The following is a 16,355-nucleotide window of genomic DNA, read 5'->3' on the forward strand; positions in this document are numbered from 1 at the left end:
ATTTACCCTCACTAATATAATAAAAAAAATGAAAACAACTCACTAAAACCTTACCATATAAATAAATAATGGTGTACCAAATATGTATAATTCATTTGATTATATAAAATGCTATAAACTTTCTTTTGTTTTTGATGATATAGATGAACTTTGTTGATTCATAATAAACAATAAACAAATGGTAAATTGAGATGAACACTAAATTGCTGTCAAATGCATAGTAAAAGTCGTTGCTGCCTTTTCAATAATTTAAATTTTAAAAAAGCTTATATGTCCCTCTCAACATGTTCAGCTTCACAATCCTCAAAAACCCTTCTAGAATGCTTCTCAATCAAAACCCTTCTAGAAGCACTTATTATAGTTATCTCTTTTTCACTCACAACTTGTCTTTAATGCAATCACCATACCCATGTGCACCCCTCTTATCTTCTATAAATCTCATTCCTCACTCTTCACCCCACAACACAACAAACAATATCCAAACCCCACTTCACATAATTCCTCTCCTCAAAATTCTCATTCAAAAACATACTAAAATACCACAAATACCCTTCTTCTTTCTTTCAATCAAGTTTCAATTTTTTTTTTCAAAAATCTCATCTTTCTTCCTTTCTAATTAATGGGTGTTTGTTAATTCATCATTTCATATACGTTTTCACTCTGAAATTTCAATAATAAAATTTTCAATTCTAAAGTTTTTTATATCATGGAGCTTATTTCGGGTCTACCCGAAGATGTGGCCCGAGACTGTTTACTTCGGGTTTCATACCAACAGTTTCCAGCTGTGGCAGCGGTTTGTAAAGGGTGGAAGACGGAGATACATACGCCGGAGTTTCACCGTCAACGGCGGAGAACAGGACAAGCTCAGAAAGTTCTAGTTATGGTTCAAGCAAAAGTTGAACCGGAGAAAACAGAAACCGGTTCGACAAAAAGATTAACAAACCCGGTTTATAAGCTCAGTGTTTTTGAACCGGAAACGGGTTTTTGGAGTGAATTACCGGCTCCACCCGGTTATGGTTCAGGGTTACCGGTGATGTGTCAGTTAGCATGTGTTGGTTATGATCTTGTTGTATTGGGTGGGTTGGATACATATACATGGAAAGCATCAAATTCAGTGTTTGTTTATAATTTCTTGTCGGCCAAATGGCGCAGTGGGACCCACATGCCTGGTGGACCTCGCACATTTTTCGCTTGTTCATCGGATAACTACCGGACAATTTTTGTAGCCGGTGGTCATGACGATGAGAAAAATGCGCTGAGGTCTGCGTTGGCATATGATGTGGTGGAAGATAAATGGGTTGAATTGCCAAATATGTCGTCGGAGCGTGACGAGTGTAAGGCGGTGTTCCGCCGTGGGAGGTTTATTGTAGTCGGTGGTTACACGACGGAGAATCAAGGAAGGTTTGAGAGAAGTGCGGAAGCTTTTGATTTTATGACGTGGAAGTGGGGTCATGTTGAGGAAGAGTTTTTGGATTGTGCCACGTGTCCTATGACATTGGTGGACGGTGGTGATGATGATGAGAGTGTTTATATGTGTTACGGCGGAGATTTAGTTGCGATGCGGGGTCACACGTGGCAGAGGATGGGTAAGGTTCCTGATGAGATACGCAACGTGGCGTATGTCGGAGCGTTTGATGGAGTTGTGGTTGTGATTGGTTCAAGTGGCTATGGTGAAGTGCATATGGGTTATGTTTTTGATGTGAAAAAGAGTAATAATAATTGGAGGAAATTGGATTGTCCAGATGGGTTTAAGGGACATGTTCAAACCGGTTGTGTTTTAGAAATTTAGGGATATGGTTTTTTCTAATTTTTTTTTGAATATATACTATACTATAAATATGATATTTTGGAATTTTATTAGTGGAAGTTCAAGTGGAACTATGTTTTTCTATTCCAAAGGCCAAAACTCTATGGTTTATGGATAGCTTGATCCAAGCACATAGGCATCAAGAACTTTCAAGCAATGTTTTTTAAGACTGAATTTTAGACGATTTAATCGGTTAAATTGTGAATTGGTGTTTGTAGGATTGATCGCAACACTCTTTAATCGGTTAAATGTGAATTGGCGTTTGTACGATTGATCGCGACACTATCTTTATTCGAGCAATTTGATGTTCGATTTTGTTTTAAAATATTCCTTGAACTTCTTTTTACTCATTTTTAGAATATTCTATCTAATAGTAAGTAATAACGGCTTTTAGTTATTGGTGTTGGGTTTTGACCTCTTATCTTCATCAAGAATTTTCGAGCAATATTTTTTTTGTAAGCAATGTTTTTTATGACTGGACCAAACAGTTTAATTGTGAATTGGTGTATGATAATTGATGTTCAATTTTATTAGTATAAAATATTGCTTTCAAATTTTGCTAATTTTTGGAATGTTCTATTCTACTATCTAATAACAGCATTTAGTTAATTAGTGTTGGGCTTTGACCTTTAATTTTCATGAAATTAAAAAGGTAACTTGATATAGAATATCAGTACTACGTAGTATAGGTGAAATGTGTACGTTACCTTGTAAATTAAGTTAACATACGGAGTTGTCTTTATGTACAAGTTTTGTTGTCTTTTATGGCATGAAAATGAAATTGTTATTTATTTATAGACGCAATCCTTGTTAACATGTCGAGGCATGCTTTTACTATGCTAATTCCGTTAGATTATGTTTTTTGACAGGTAACTTCTTTTAATTAGAGATAAGAAGAGACACATTGTATGTAAAAGTCAATCCGTAGAAGTTTAATAATTTGTGTCAATTCAATTTGTTTGATTTACTATTACTCAACCAAGTTTTAATTAATTATTAATTAAGTAATAATAATAATAATAAATTAAAGGGATTAATTTTTTGTCAAATAATTTAATGACTAAAAATTTTACTCCTAAAAATATGATAATTTTGAAAGAGTTAATTAATTGTTTTTTTTTTGAAGAAGAGAGTTAATTAATTGTTGTGCATTGTCGGTGTAAAGATTCTTTACACATACATCCAATGATGCGTTGCCACATCATTTAATGAATGTGACACATCATATGTTTTTAAATATCATACATGATGTGTCAGTATATTATTGGATGCATGTGTAAAATAACTTTACACTGACGATGTATATAAATTAAATTCATTTTAAAATCCCAATTTATACGTATATAATATAATTATTGTAAAAAAAAGAATAATAAAAGAGTATATTTAATGAATTAATTGAATTAGTTTTTTCTTGTAAAAAGATTGTTATTAGTATTAACTAATTATCTTTAGAAAATCTTATATGAATTATCCTATATTTATATAATAAAAATTACAATTTTTTTTTTAATTTAATGAAAAAGAGTTGGACAACGAACATTAAATTTAAAAAAAAATAAAAAGTTTCATGTTCAAACTCATACGAGACTAGCCAAGCAAGTATCAACTACGAGACTACTTTTCTCTCAATATTTTGTACATGTTCAAACCGATTTAAGAGCCACATTTTTTTCCACTTATTCCATATTTTTGGGTAATGCCCAAACTTTTTATGCAATTAGCACATTTTATTATTCCTCTTTGTTCTGTTAGTTGATTTTGTTTGTTTGCCACTTAAATTCATTCACTCAAATCCGTCTCTCCACCCAATTGGTGACTTGCCAAAACAAGCAATGAAATAAGTTTCATGTTTTCTTTTAAACACTAGACCAGTTACTTTTGAATCATACTACCTTAAAATATGGTATATACTATAGTATCCCACCATATAGTTTTTAGCTTTAAGATTAATATGCACCTCACAGGTTCTGTTTCAAAAAAAATTATACGGTGAGGTTTTGAAGCGACGAGAATAAAAAATCGTGAATGAAAGAGTGTGACGAGTTTTTCTTCATTAGAGATGAAAAAACTAAAAAAATCTGTAATAACGTCGATTAAAAAGGGAGACCTAGAAATGGACTATCTAACGTCTATGAGTAGTAGGGATTTTAGTTATACATAAGTCCCGTTTGGGTTAGCTTATTTTTGAGCTTATGCAAACAACTTATGCAATTTTTATGTATTATTATAAGTTTGTCAAGGTAGTTTATGATAAAATAGCTTATAAAAATACAATTTTCACTAGTGTGAACTTAAAAAATAGCATAAAACCTAATTTATATTGCATAAACTGTTTGTATAAGCTCAAAAATAAGTTAATCCAAACGGGTCCATAATATAGGAACACTAACGAATTGAAGCCCAACCTAGTGTTTTTTATTGAACCCACTTGAATATCTCGAAAAAACTATGAACAATTTTTTATATGGCCTAACAGACCAAACAAATCTTGCCCAACTACAATCTTTCAAAGCATGGCAAAACGTCCTCCCCACCTGTCCCACAAATAGGGCAATTTGTGATCCCTCTTTAGAATTTCGTCTCGTTCATTCCCAACGATCATAGAAATTTAAGAGATGTTCCAACGGCCACGACCGTTTTGCTCAGGTAAAATAAACCACACTTTCTAATGGATCAATTATGTTTCGTATGTCCCTCATGTTTTATTTTACTTTTCACACTTTTAGTTTGATATCCCGATATTATGAAGTTTCAATTTAATCTTTTATGTTACGTTAATTGATCTGTTGTACCTGTGTTAAGTCTCGACCTAATTATGTCTAAAACATAATAACATCATTAGAGTGAGAGTGACTTGTCAATTTCTTCATTCTTCTATCTCCTCCTTACATCATTTATTGGTTGGTGGTATATTAAAGCACTAGCCTATATAGGACTTTACTTAGGTTAGTCCATTAAACAAGAACAGAAAAATAAAGAATGGGGAAGCCTAGCTACAATGGTTTGAACTTGAAGCCATATTGTTATCACAAAAATATCGAGCACCTTAAAGACTTCATCATAACAAAATTAAAGAAACAGAGAAATAAAGAGAGTTCTACCTAGCCTTAGCCTTTTTTATTTATTGAAGTGTACTATGAATCAATGGACCATCACTTTGTTACTCTTTGATCCAACAGAACCAATCAAAATTTTCAGAGATTTTTTCATTTTTCCACTGTTACTGTCAACATAAAAAGTATACATACATCAATAGGACACTATTTGATTACAATATTCCAAAATGATCACCAAAATTGCAAAATATTAATATCTTGACGGACAAATCTGGTCAAAATTTTGCAATGTCAGGGATCATTTTGAAATATCCAAAACATGAGGAACCAGATTGAAAAAAAAATATTAATTGAGTGTGAATTATCTATTATCTATTTTTTGAAATATTAATTATTTATTTTTAATTAGTATTCACAACATTTAAGTTTCTAAAATAAATAAAAAATTATTGTAATTTTTTTTTTAAGTCTTGACTTAATTATGTCTAAAATATAGTAACATAATTAGAGTTAGAGTGAATATTGTCAATTTCTTCATTTTTCTGTCTCCTCCTTACATCATTTATTGGTTGGTGATATATTAAAGCACTAACCTATATCTGAATTGAAAAGCTGCAAATATATAGGACCTTAGTCCATATCAAACAAGAAGAGAAAAATAAAGAACAGGGAAGCCATCACATGCTCTTTTATAGACATTGTAATCAACACTCCCCCTCCCACCCCACCCCCATAGATCTACCCCCATAGCCCATATATACTGACTTTTGTAACATTTACTACTACTACTACTACTACCCTCTTTAATTTTCAATACCCCCCTCATTAAAGTACTCACATTGCAACAAGTAATATAGATACATACTAATGTCTAACAATAGGTAAGTGCTATTTGAGCTTTTAAGTTGATCTTGATTAGTTATCAGAATCATGAATTAGAAAAAAGAGAATCTTTACAACAAAAAAGAGAATCAAAATGGATGAATCTACTACTCTCAAATTCAATTTTCAAATGTATCAAAAAAAAAAAAACTATTTGGCCAGAAGCAACCACACACTACGACCGTCATTAGACCATACATGAAAACTTTGAGATACACTAAATCTTTGGATCAAAAAGAATATTACATGTGAGAAGAAATTATTTGCTTCTCATACATCTAACAAGAGCCTTTACAAATTTACTATACATGTGTTGCTTCAAGTACTTCCTTTGCACCTTTTTTCTTCCATTCATTCCCATTTTGTCTCTTGCAAATCGGTTTTCAAGTAAAAACCTAAGATTTTTTGCAAGAATATGATTCCCTTTACGTCCAATAGGATGATGAAGACCAGTCACATTATTCTCCACAATTTCCTTTGTTCCACCAGCATCTGTTCCTAACACCTAAATAGAATAAAAATATGAACTAGTAAAGACATGTTTGGATTATCTTCATGCACATTTATGAACTAGTTAAATGGGACATATAGCTATTCAAGAGACGAAATCACTAAACTGTTCTTTGAAATTTTAAAGTCGGACGATTTAGTCCCTACAATTATAAATAGGCAAAAATATATTTAAATTTGTAAAACGTTGGTGATATTACACAAATGACATACCGGAAGACCAAATGCCATTGCTTCTATTGTCACGCGTCCGAAGGTTTCTCCCGATCCCTATTCATCATTTTGCAAATTAGCACATATGAAGAAGCTAAAAAAATTCAAGATAGTATAAATGAAGAGTTCAAATCAGAGAAAGCAATTTGCAAGGTAAAATTATATTGAACCTAAACATTACGTGTCCGACAAGTAAAAAGGAACGGAAATGAAGTAACTTATAAGCTCTTTCAAAAACTTATACAATTACCTATGTTATGACGAAAACAAATTCTACCTCTTAATAAATAATTTAATCAATATTTTACCTGAGAGTTTATGACATAAACATCAGCAGCAGAGTAAAGTGAGGCAACATGTGTTGTAGCTGGAGTCCACAGAACTGATTTTGACAAGTTTGAATGTTGTGACAAGAAACTTATCATACTCTTAGCATAATCCACTTTGTTACTCTTTGATCCAACAGAACCAATCAGAACTTTCAGAGATTGTTTCATTTTTCCACTGTTACTGTCAACATACCAAAATATACATACATCAATAGGACACTATTTTGCAACGTTAGGGATCATTTTGAAATATCGATAACATGAGGAACTAGATTGATATAGTTCTACGATTTCAAAGACTAATTTGAGTATTTAGGGACGAAACAAACCTGTTTATAGAATTGCTATCCTTCATCATTGGCAACAATTTTCTAATATGATATCTTCTAGCCAAAGTAACTTGTGATAAAGTTTGCTTTTTCTTATGATGTTCTTGAAATGATTCATTTTCTATTACTGAGTTTGCTGATTCAAGAAATAATAACTGACCCTTTCCAGGATTGATGCTACTTAGAGATATCACAAGCATATCATTATCATTCAAGCCTAATTCTTTTCGGACTGTTTTGCGCAAAAATTTCCTCTTCTCATTGATTTTATCGGAAGTACTCGAGGAATGAATTCCGGCTGCATAAGCAAGTTCATCATTAACAGACAATGGAACAATTGCTGGCTGGAATCTAAGTCTTCTGTTTTCTTCTTCATACCATTTTTGCCATTTCTTAGATTGCGATTCGGAAAGAAAAACCAACATCTTTACTTTGTTCAAAACGTGTTTTGAACGATCAAAGTACTCTCTTCGGTTTTCCATAATCCACCAAACAACTTTACTTGCACTAGAAGGAAAGTATTCAATGTATTGTTCTGTTAACACACAAGAAAATGTTGATCTAATAAGACATTTTGTAGAAAAGTACTTATTTACATACTCATGGCTTTTCATACAGTTATATATTGCAGATCAAATAAAAACATGTATAATCTTAATCACTTATTTTATGAACTCTCAATGGCAGGAATGATAAGAAGGCTAAGAATTTATGATTTTATAAATGTCATTTTGTAATGTGTTGACATTAAATAAATTATATCACATGATTAGAAGTAAAAGTCATAAAAACTTAAGAATTAGTATGAGGATATCAAATTAAGGCTCTGTTTGGAAAACAACTTAAGTTCTTATAGCTTAAACGCGTATCATACAAGTGCTTCCTATAAGCTACTTTTATAGAGCTTATGGAAATAAGTTGTTCAACACAGCTTATTAACAGAACATGTCATAAGTTGTTTGATTGTTTCCATAAGCTCTTTGAAATAGTCTCACAAGTACTTATGCTAGTGGATAAACTATAATAAATCAATCCAAACAAATCTCAAGCCTTTGACATTGTTGCACATGCTCATATGACACAGAATTATACTATTTCAAGTTTTTAATCTTTCTGTTGAAGCTATAATTTTTATTAAAGAGTGACAACAACTAACTAACATATCCACTTTGATCAAAAACTAAATTAATGTAGTGGTTGTTGAGTTTAAAAATCATAATCCAGAAAATTAATTAAAATAAATACACAACATTCAAACACTAAAAAAATCAGAAAACAACAAAAACAAAGAAACTTTATAAATCTATTCATAATCATACCAATCCATGAAGAACAAACAGCTGATCCAGCAATGACAAGATCAGCTTTCCTTGCAGCTTTAAAGCTATGATCAACTTTATCATCAATCACCTTAATCTTCTTCCTAATAAGCTCTTCCATTAAACCACCTTTTTTACTAAGAACAACAGCTGAAACATTTGCTCCACAACTCATCAATTCAGTTGCCAATTCCATCATTGAAAGTGGTGCTCCAGTCATAGAAAGTTCATGAAATATCAACACAAACCTCTTTGAAAAAATAACTTTTGCAAAATCACTTTTCTTGTCACATTTTCCACAACACTTCTCATTATTAGTACTACTAAGCTTCAAAATTTTGTTCTCTATTGAACCAAATGGACCAACAAGATGAATTTTTTCTAACTCCTTTTCATCTATATCATCAATACTGCTCTCAACTTTCAATTCTCTCTTGTGTTTACTTCTCAAAGATCTTCTATTCTTCCTTTTCTTTAAGCCATTTTTACCATTTTCTCCTTTCTTGGCCAATACAACATCCATATGATTATGATTATTCAAACCAACTTTTTCATTATCAACTAATAAAGAACTTTTTTTGATAACCAAATCTTGATGATTATTAAGATGAAAATCAAACCCTTTAAGTTCTTGTTCTTTTTCATAAGCTTCCCATTTAGATTGAACAAAAAAACCAAGATAAGCCCAAAGGGTAATCAAAATCAGCCATAAAACTAACCGGTTGCTTCCAATCCAAGTTAACTGTGCATTACTATTACCTTTGCTTTCTCTTCTTCGAAACGAAGGTGAATGTTGTTGTTGTTGTTGAATTGATCTTGATGAAGATTCTCCTCTATTGTTGTTGCATTCCTCCATTTAAAATTTTCTTTAACTATGTGTCACATTCAAAGAATGAATATTGTAAAGAAAAACTATGTTTGAATTCTTGATGAAATCTTTTTTTGCAAGCTATGTAGAAAGATGTGAATGTTTTTCTATAATTGTTTTCAAAATGAATGAAACAAGAGTGATATATAGAAGAGAAGATTGCACGTGTTAGTTTGGTTGGTCAACTAAAATAATTTGTTATGATGTTAGGTATGAAAAAGAAATATTAAAATTTTCAAGAATTGATGATGATTGATTGGTACATAGCATGACATTGATATATAGATTCTCTATTTTTGTTCTATATTTTTTTGGTAAAGAGTAAAAAGATTATGTTCTATTTTTATTTATATTTTGATGTAATGACTATGTTCTGTTATTGATTCATGTTATTTTTTGGATGATAATTTTAGTTTAGTAATTTTTTTTTAATTGTAATTTAGTAATTGATTGCATAATTAGGAAACAATAAAATAAAACAAATCCAATTATAATCATTAACCGGCGTTCGTGACAATAAATTATCAGATGAATGTGTAAAAAATAATTGTAACACAATATACTAATTAAATTCTTAAACACTAAACGATCGATATGTTCCGATATAAATTCTTCTTAACATTGACGGTCTGACAATCAAACCAAAGAAATCACTTTTGTGACTTCACCGTAGAAGCTCCCCTAGAAAAAACCCTCTAAAACTAACTCAGAAATCTCTCTTCTCTTCTCTCTCAACAAATTTAGCAAACTGTAACCCTAAACCTCAGAAATGGAAAGATTCTGAACCAGATAGCTTAGGCACAGTTTGCAAACTTTGTATGTGATTTTCACATCTCAGTCAGCACCTCATAATCTTGAACAAAAGGTTCCTAAGCTACTTAAGGGGTTTTCTCGTTGGTTTAATGTTTGGTTTTCATAATGTCGTTGGGTTTTGGAGTTTCCCATTATTTTAAATCAATTAGGTTTCTTAAAGTTTTATTTTTTTTTCATGTGGGTTTGTTAACGGTTCCGCTTTAAGAAAAAATTGATTTTGAATGAATTGATTCATTGAGTTGAACATGAATTGATTTATGTTTGGATATGTAAGATTGGTTCTGGTTAAAAGTTGTTGAAAATTAAATTTTAGTGTAAAAATCAATTATAAAATTATAACATACAATTTCTAGTTTTTAACTTAAATAGAATCAATTCTTGAGGCAAAATCAAAAATAATAAAAAAAACAATTATCTTTTCAAAAATGAAGGATGTTTTATCCGTTCTGACGTGATACAAACAACGCTTAAGTCTCCCACGCGCGAGCATACAAGCATACGTTTAACCACTAAATAATTAATGTGACTTAAACATTGTTCGCTAAAAACAACCAACACCCAAGCATTTTTCTACCCGAGAACTACGAGAGCTTTGAATTTCCCATCGCACCCGGGAATACGTAGGAGCAAGATTCAACTCTTGCCAAGCCAAATAATAAAAATAATTTTTTCCCCCCTTTTTTTGTATATAGATGAATAAAAAGGTAATATGTAAATAAAAGCAAAACATTAATAAAAAAGCATGCAAACAAATTAAAAAACAATTTTTGACCCTAAGCTAATAAGAAGGTTTCCGTTGAGTACAACAGATGTGAGGGGTGCTAATATCTTCCCCTTGTATAATCGACTCCCAAACCCGACATTGGTTACGATGACCATGACTTAGCCCTTTTTTAGGTTTTATCGATATTTTCCTTTTTCTTTAGGAATAAATAAAGTTCGGTGGCGACTCTGTGTTTCATTTTGCGCGTAATCATGCTCGGTCGTTTTTCGCGGCGCAACATTAGCCAGTCACAGTAAAAAATTGATTGTTAATATTATAGAAAATCATATCAAATGAGTTTGCCACGGCTCCAATAGCAGCTGCGTTTTGGCAGCAAAAGCATAGAAAAGTATTACTCTTCAACCTCCTTAGTAGTTTTCCCCTTACGTTCAAATTTCCTCTTACACATGCTTCTCAACGGACAACCATCACACCCCGAGCAGTCATCACATCCTCTATATTCGGGAGAAAAAATTTCCCAGTGTTGACTTTAGACCCGACCTCAAATCCAGGAGATCCTGGTAAAAGAATACAGAAAAATTAAACAGAGTTCTTCCTTGAATTAGCCTTAAAAAAATAGAAAAAGTTATACGACACTCCTTTTATTGACTGTACCAAATAACTTACCACCAACCTCCTTGGTTGGACCACCTCCAAATTCAGCGGCCGCCTTCTCACCTTTATTACTGCAGTTTCCAGCATAAATTAAGAATCAGCATAATTCATTAAGAGAAATTCAAAATGATTCAAGCAAGCATAAATTAAAAAGAATGAAATGAAACTCTAACAAACTTAACAGTTTTCCTAAATTGGAAAAAAAAGCAAAAAACAGGAGAAATCAAAGAGAATCTCAAACCTCTTTGCAAGGTTCAGGTCATTCTCCAGAGCTTCCACCTCTTGGAAGTCATCACGGTATCCTGATCATCAGTCCCAAACCCCTTTGATAGTAAGAAACACAAACCTCTTTCTTAAGAAAAAGTTCAAATAATCGTTTAAACAAGCTGCAAAACGGCATATAATTACATTCAATAAAAGAAATTCAAAATGATTCAAGCAAGTGTCTATCTCAGTAGATAAGCTCTAATAAGTCATTTTCAAAGTTCAAGTCTGCTAAACATAAACTTAAATGATAACAAGTAAAGCAAATTAAAAGAAATGGCCAATGCAATAAGATAACAGTTGAGTCACAGAACAATTTGGTGAATTTACAATGCTTAGTTGAGTCATCTAATTTGGTGGAAAAAAACAACTAAAAAAATGAGCTTTGTGAGCTAGGAGTATGAAGAGGAAAAAAACTAACAAAATGAGCTTTCTATTTTTCAGTTTAAACAATAAATCGGCTGAAAATATTCGACTACGAGATTGAAGAAAAAGCTCAAATAATCGTTTAAACAAGTTTAATTAATCGGCGAGATTGAAGAAAAAGTTCAAATAATCGTTTAAACAACTTCAATTATGCATCAACCTCGATAGTAACAGAGTGTGAGAATGAGTAATGAAATAAGCTCCAGCTTCAGAAGCAGAGCTTCTCCGGAGAGAGACTCTGAGAGAGAGAGAGAGATAGAGATAGAGATAGAGAGAGAGATAGAGAGAGAGATAGAGAGAGAGAGTGAGGAAGTGGATTTTGGGAAGAGAATGATGGTTGAAAGAGAGAGAGAGGTTGTCTATATAGTACCACAGTGTGCGTGTTTGGTGGCGATTCTGTGTTTCATTTCGCGCGTAATCACGCTCGGGCGTTTTTCACGGCGCGACATTATCCAGTCACAGTCAAAAATTGATTGTTAATATTATAGAAAATCATATCAAATGAGTTTGTCGTGGCACCAATAGCAGCTGCGTTTTGGCAGCAAAAGCATAGAAAAGTATTACTCTTCAACCTCCTTAGCAGTTTTCCCCTTACGTTCAAATTTCCTCTTACACATGCTTCTCAACGGACAACCATCACACCCCCGAGCAGTCATCACATCCTCTATATTCGGGAGAAAAATTTTCCCAGTGTTGACTTTAGACCCGACCTCAAATCCAAGAGATCCTGATAAAAGAATACAGAAAAATTAAACAGAGTTCTTCCTTAAATTAGCCTTAAAAAAATAGAAAAAGTTATACGACACTCCTTTTATTGACTGTACCAAATAACTTACCACCAACCTCCTTGGTTGGACCACCTCCAAATTCAGCGGTCGCCTTCTCACCTTTGTTACTGCAGTTTCCAGCATAAATTAAGAATCAGCATAATTCATTAACAGAAATTCAAAATGATTCAAGCAAGCATAAATTAAAAAGAATGAAATGAAACTCTAACAAACTTAACAGTTTTCCTAAATTGGAAAAAAAGCAAAAAACAGGAGAAATCAAAGAGAATCTCAAACCTCTTTGCAAGGTTCAGGTCATTCTCCAGAGCTTCCACCTCTTTGGAAGTCATCACGGTATCCTGATCATCAGTTCCAGCTTCATTGCTGCAGTAAGAAACACAAACCTCTTTCTTAAGAAAAAGTTCAAATAAACGTTTAAACAAGTTCAAAATGAAATTGAGCAATAATGAGGTTTGTGAAATAATGCTGCAAAACGGCATATAATTACATTCAATAAAAGAAATTCAAAATGATTCAAGCAAGTGTCTATCTCAGTAGATAAGCTCTAATAAGTCATTTTCAAAGTTCAAGTCTGCTAAACATAAACTTAAATGATAACAAGTAAAGCAAATTAAAAGAAATGGCCAATGCAATAAGATAACATTTGAGTCACAGAACAATTTGGTGAATTTACAATGCCTAGTTGAGTCATCTAATTTGGTGGAAAAAAACAACTAACAAAATGAGCTTTCTATATTTTCAGTTTAAACAATAAATCGGCTGAAAATATTCGACTACGAGATTGAAGAAAAAGCTCAAATAATCGTTTAAACAAGTTCAATTAATCGGCGAGATTGAAGAAAAAGTTCAAATAATCGTTTAAACAACTTCAATAGTAACAGAGTGTGAGAACGAGTAATGAAATAAGCTCCAGCTTCAGAAGCAGAGCTTCTCCGGAGAGAGACTCTGAGAGAGAGAGAGAGAGAGAGAGTGAGGAAGTGGATTTTGGGAAGAGAATGATGGTTGAAAGAGAGAGAGAGGTTGTCTATATAGTACCACAGTGTGCGTGTTTGGTGCTGGTGCGAGGGAAAACCATCTTCAACTAACAGAATTCACTTTAGAAGATGAAAAATAGTTTTCCCAAACTACCCCTAGTATTTACAAAACAACTGTGCGTTCTTTAGGGGAAATAGAATTCACATTATTAGTCAACTTTAAGACTTTATTTTTTTCATACTTTTTAAGTTAAAGTAGTTCGAATGTTGGATAGCAAATATAGATTGGTTATTGAAGTTGTGAATGTGTTTGTATATTGATTACGTACGTGGAGGAAGAGTTACTTTATGTTGTATATAGAGATAGATATTAGGGAGGAATATGCTAAGGCTTAAAAGGACAGACAGAGATATTAGTTGATCAGAGTACACAACAGAATGTTCGATTGTAATGTGGTGCGAAATTTCGAGGACGAAATTTTTTTTAAGGGAGGTAGAATGTAACATTCCAGAATTTTGGAAAGTAATTAGTACATAATTTAGAAAATCCTTAAATATATATTGGAGAAATAGTGGGAAAAATAAAATAAAAAAAAAATTAGACCCAAGGGCAACATGGTAAATGGACATGAGGTATGGTAATTAAGAAGATGAAATAAGGGTAAAGATGTAAATTGGAAAGGCAATTATATAAAGTGGAAGGCACTAGAATTTGGTGATATTTCTTTTTCCTTCAACCGTACCAAATATTGATCTGGACCAAAACCCTCATATTTTTTCCCGTTCAATTCCTCCATTTTAGTATGCACGAGGATTGTGCAATAGTTTTTTCCTTGTGTTATAGAGGCCACATTCAAGAAGCTTGGAGGACTAGGAGAGCAAGAATAAGTTCCAGTTTGTAGTTGGAAATCAAGAGGGAGATTAAAGAAAACTAGTTGGAATCTCATGTTAACATTTCACTAGGGACCGTTATAAGACAATTAAAGAGTAGTTAGATTGTAGTAAAATAGTTGGAATGGACTCTTTAAAGATTTTGGTAACTTTGCTACAAGTTCAACAGCTGTTTTAGACGTTAATTGTCACTAACAGAGGTGATCATCCCTATGGTTTGTTTTTGTCCCAACTTGTATTCTTATGAGCTTAGGTGATGTAGACATGAAATTATGCTAGTTTACACTTTTTGAGGACTAAAAGTATCAATGTTTTGTAAAAATATTTGAAAATAGGAACTATTCTGACTAAACTACAAGATTTTAGAGGATATTTTTAGTTTTAAAATTTAATAGGACTAAACATAAAAACTCGTTATTTTATAAGGACAAAAAATATATTTAACTCTATTATTTATTATTAAAAAAAGAAATTCGGCCCCCGTGTGATTGATTTCTGGATCCGTCCTTGTGTACATATGGTCGAATTTTAATTAATTTAGATTCTATGGTCTTTTAGGATGATATGTAATAACTAGATTTTGCTTAAGATGTGCTTAGCTTAGCTTAGCTTAGCTTAATGAAGTCCTCCTCCGTTCTACCTTTCCTCTCACTCTCTTCCGTCATCAGGTCATAGTCCTTCGCTCCTCGGGAGGTTGGAAATAATCTCAGCCATACATGAAATACAGATCGGAATAGTCCTAGCCTAACATTCCAGTTAAAGAAATTAAGAGTCTCTAATATATAAAAAATTCATGTCACAACATAATTTTATCATAAAAAAATATAAATCTTCAATGGAAACAGAGCATTTATTAAGAATAAGTAAATTTATAAGTCTTCCATAAAAAAAAAAGAAGCACAATTCCAAATACATGCATATATCCTAGGTTCATTTGAAACATCAACAAGGAAATTTATTTAGCCCTCAAATTAAATTGTTACTCTCTCATCATTTCTGTTAATCTCTCATTTGAAACACCAATAGCAACCAGTAGATATGTAACCATTTCTGTTAATCCCTCATCATCTAAACATTGGGGCACTTCCACTACCAATGACTTCACTTTAGCAAAACTAGGAAGTTGAGCACTCATTGAACCATTATTTTTCAAAACCTGCATATTATACATATAAAATTAAAGTGAATTGTATACATTCAAATAAATATGAAGAGGAGATGAAATACTAATTAAGTGACTTACATTAACCATCAATTCAAGGATTTTGAAACTGAGACTAATTATATCGACTTTAGCAAGCAAATGCAACCAACTAATCAAGATATCTTCTCCCATAGTATATGTATCCCCATTCCTACAATCAAATTTGAGTTCTTCCAACAAAGTTAAATTGCATATAGAAGGGGCTGGGAAAGTAGGAGGAATCCCATTGATAGTGAGAGAAGTAAGTTTCGGAGTACAAAGTATAACTTGGTGAATGTTGGAATCAGGATTGATCGTGCTG

The 16,355-nt window shown here is 32.3% G+C and overlaps 2 protein-coding genes across 2 annotated transcripts; one reads left to right on the forward strand and one right to left on the reverse strand.

Annotated features, from left to right (window-relative positions):
• Window positions 1–390: 390 nt before the first annotated feature.
• Window positions 391–2,012, forward strand: LOC123921605 (F-box/kelch-repeat protein At1g80440-like). The gene has a single exon (XM_045974220.1). It carries the CDS (start codon window positions 707–709, stop codon window positions 1,787–1,789), a length of 1,083 nt encoding a protein of 360 aa, XP_045830176.1. The 5' UTR covers window positions 391–706; the 3' UTR covers window positions 1,790–2,012.
• A 3,914-nt stretch (window positions 2,013–5,926) lies between these two features.
• LOC123921606 lies at window positions 5,927–9,386 on the reverse strand. Its single transcript, XM_045974221.1, has 5 exons — window positions 8,449–9,386; window positions 7,130–7,664; window positions 6,780–6,981; window positions 6,472–6,528; window positions 5,927–6,253 (listed from the first exon to the last, which is right to left on the reverse strand). The coding sequence occupies exons 1-5, from the start codon at window positions 9,302–9,304 to the stop codon at window positions 6,008–6,010; spliced, it is 1,896 nt and encodes a 631-aa protein (XP_045830177.1). The 5' UTR covers window positions 9,305–9,386; the 3' UTR covers window positions 5,927–6,007.
• Between the last annotated feature and the right edge of the window lie 6,969 nt (window positions 9,387–16,355).

The sequence above is a fragment of the Trifolium pratense genome, linkage group LG4, assembly GCF_020283565.1.
Source record: "Trifolium pratense cultivar HEN17-A07 linkage group LG4, ARS_RC_1.1, whole genome shotgun sequence".
Taxonomy (NCBI): Eukaryota; Viridiplantae; Streptophyta; class Magnoliopsida; order Fabales; family Fabaceae; genus Trifolium; species Trifolium pratense.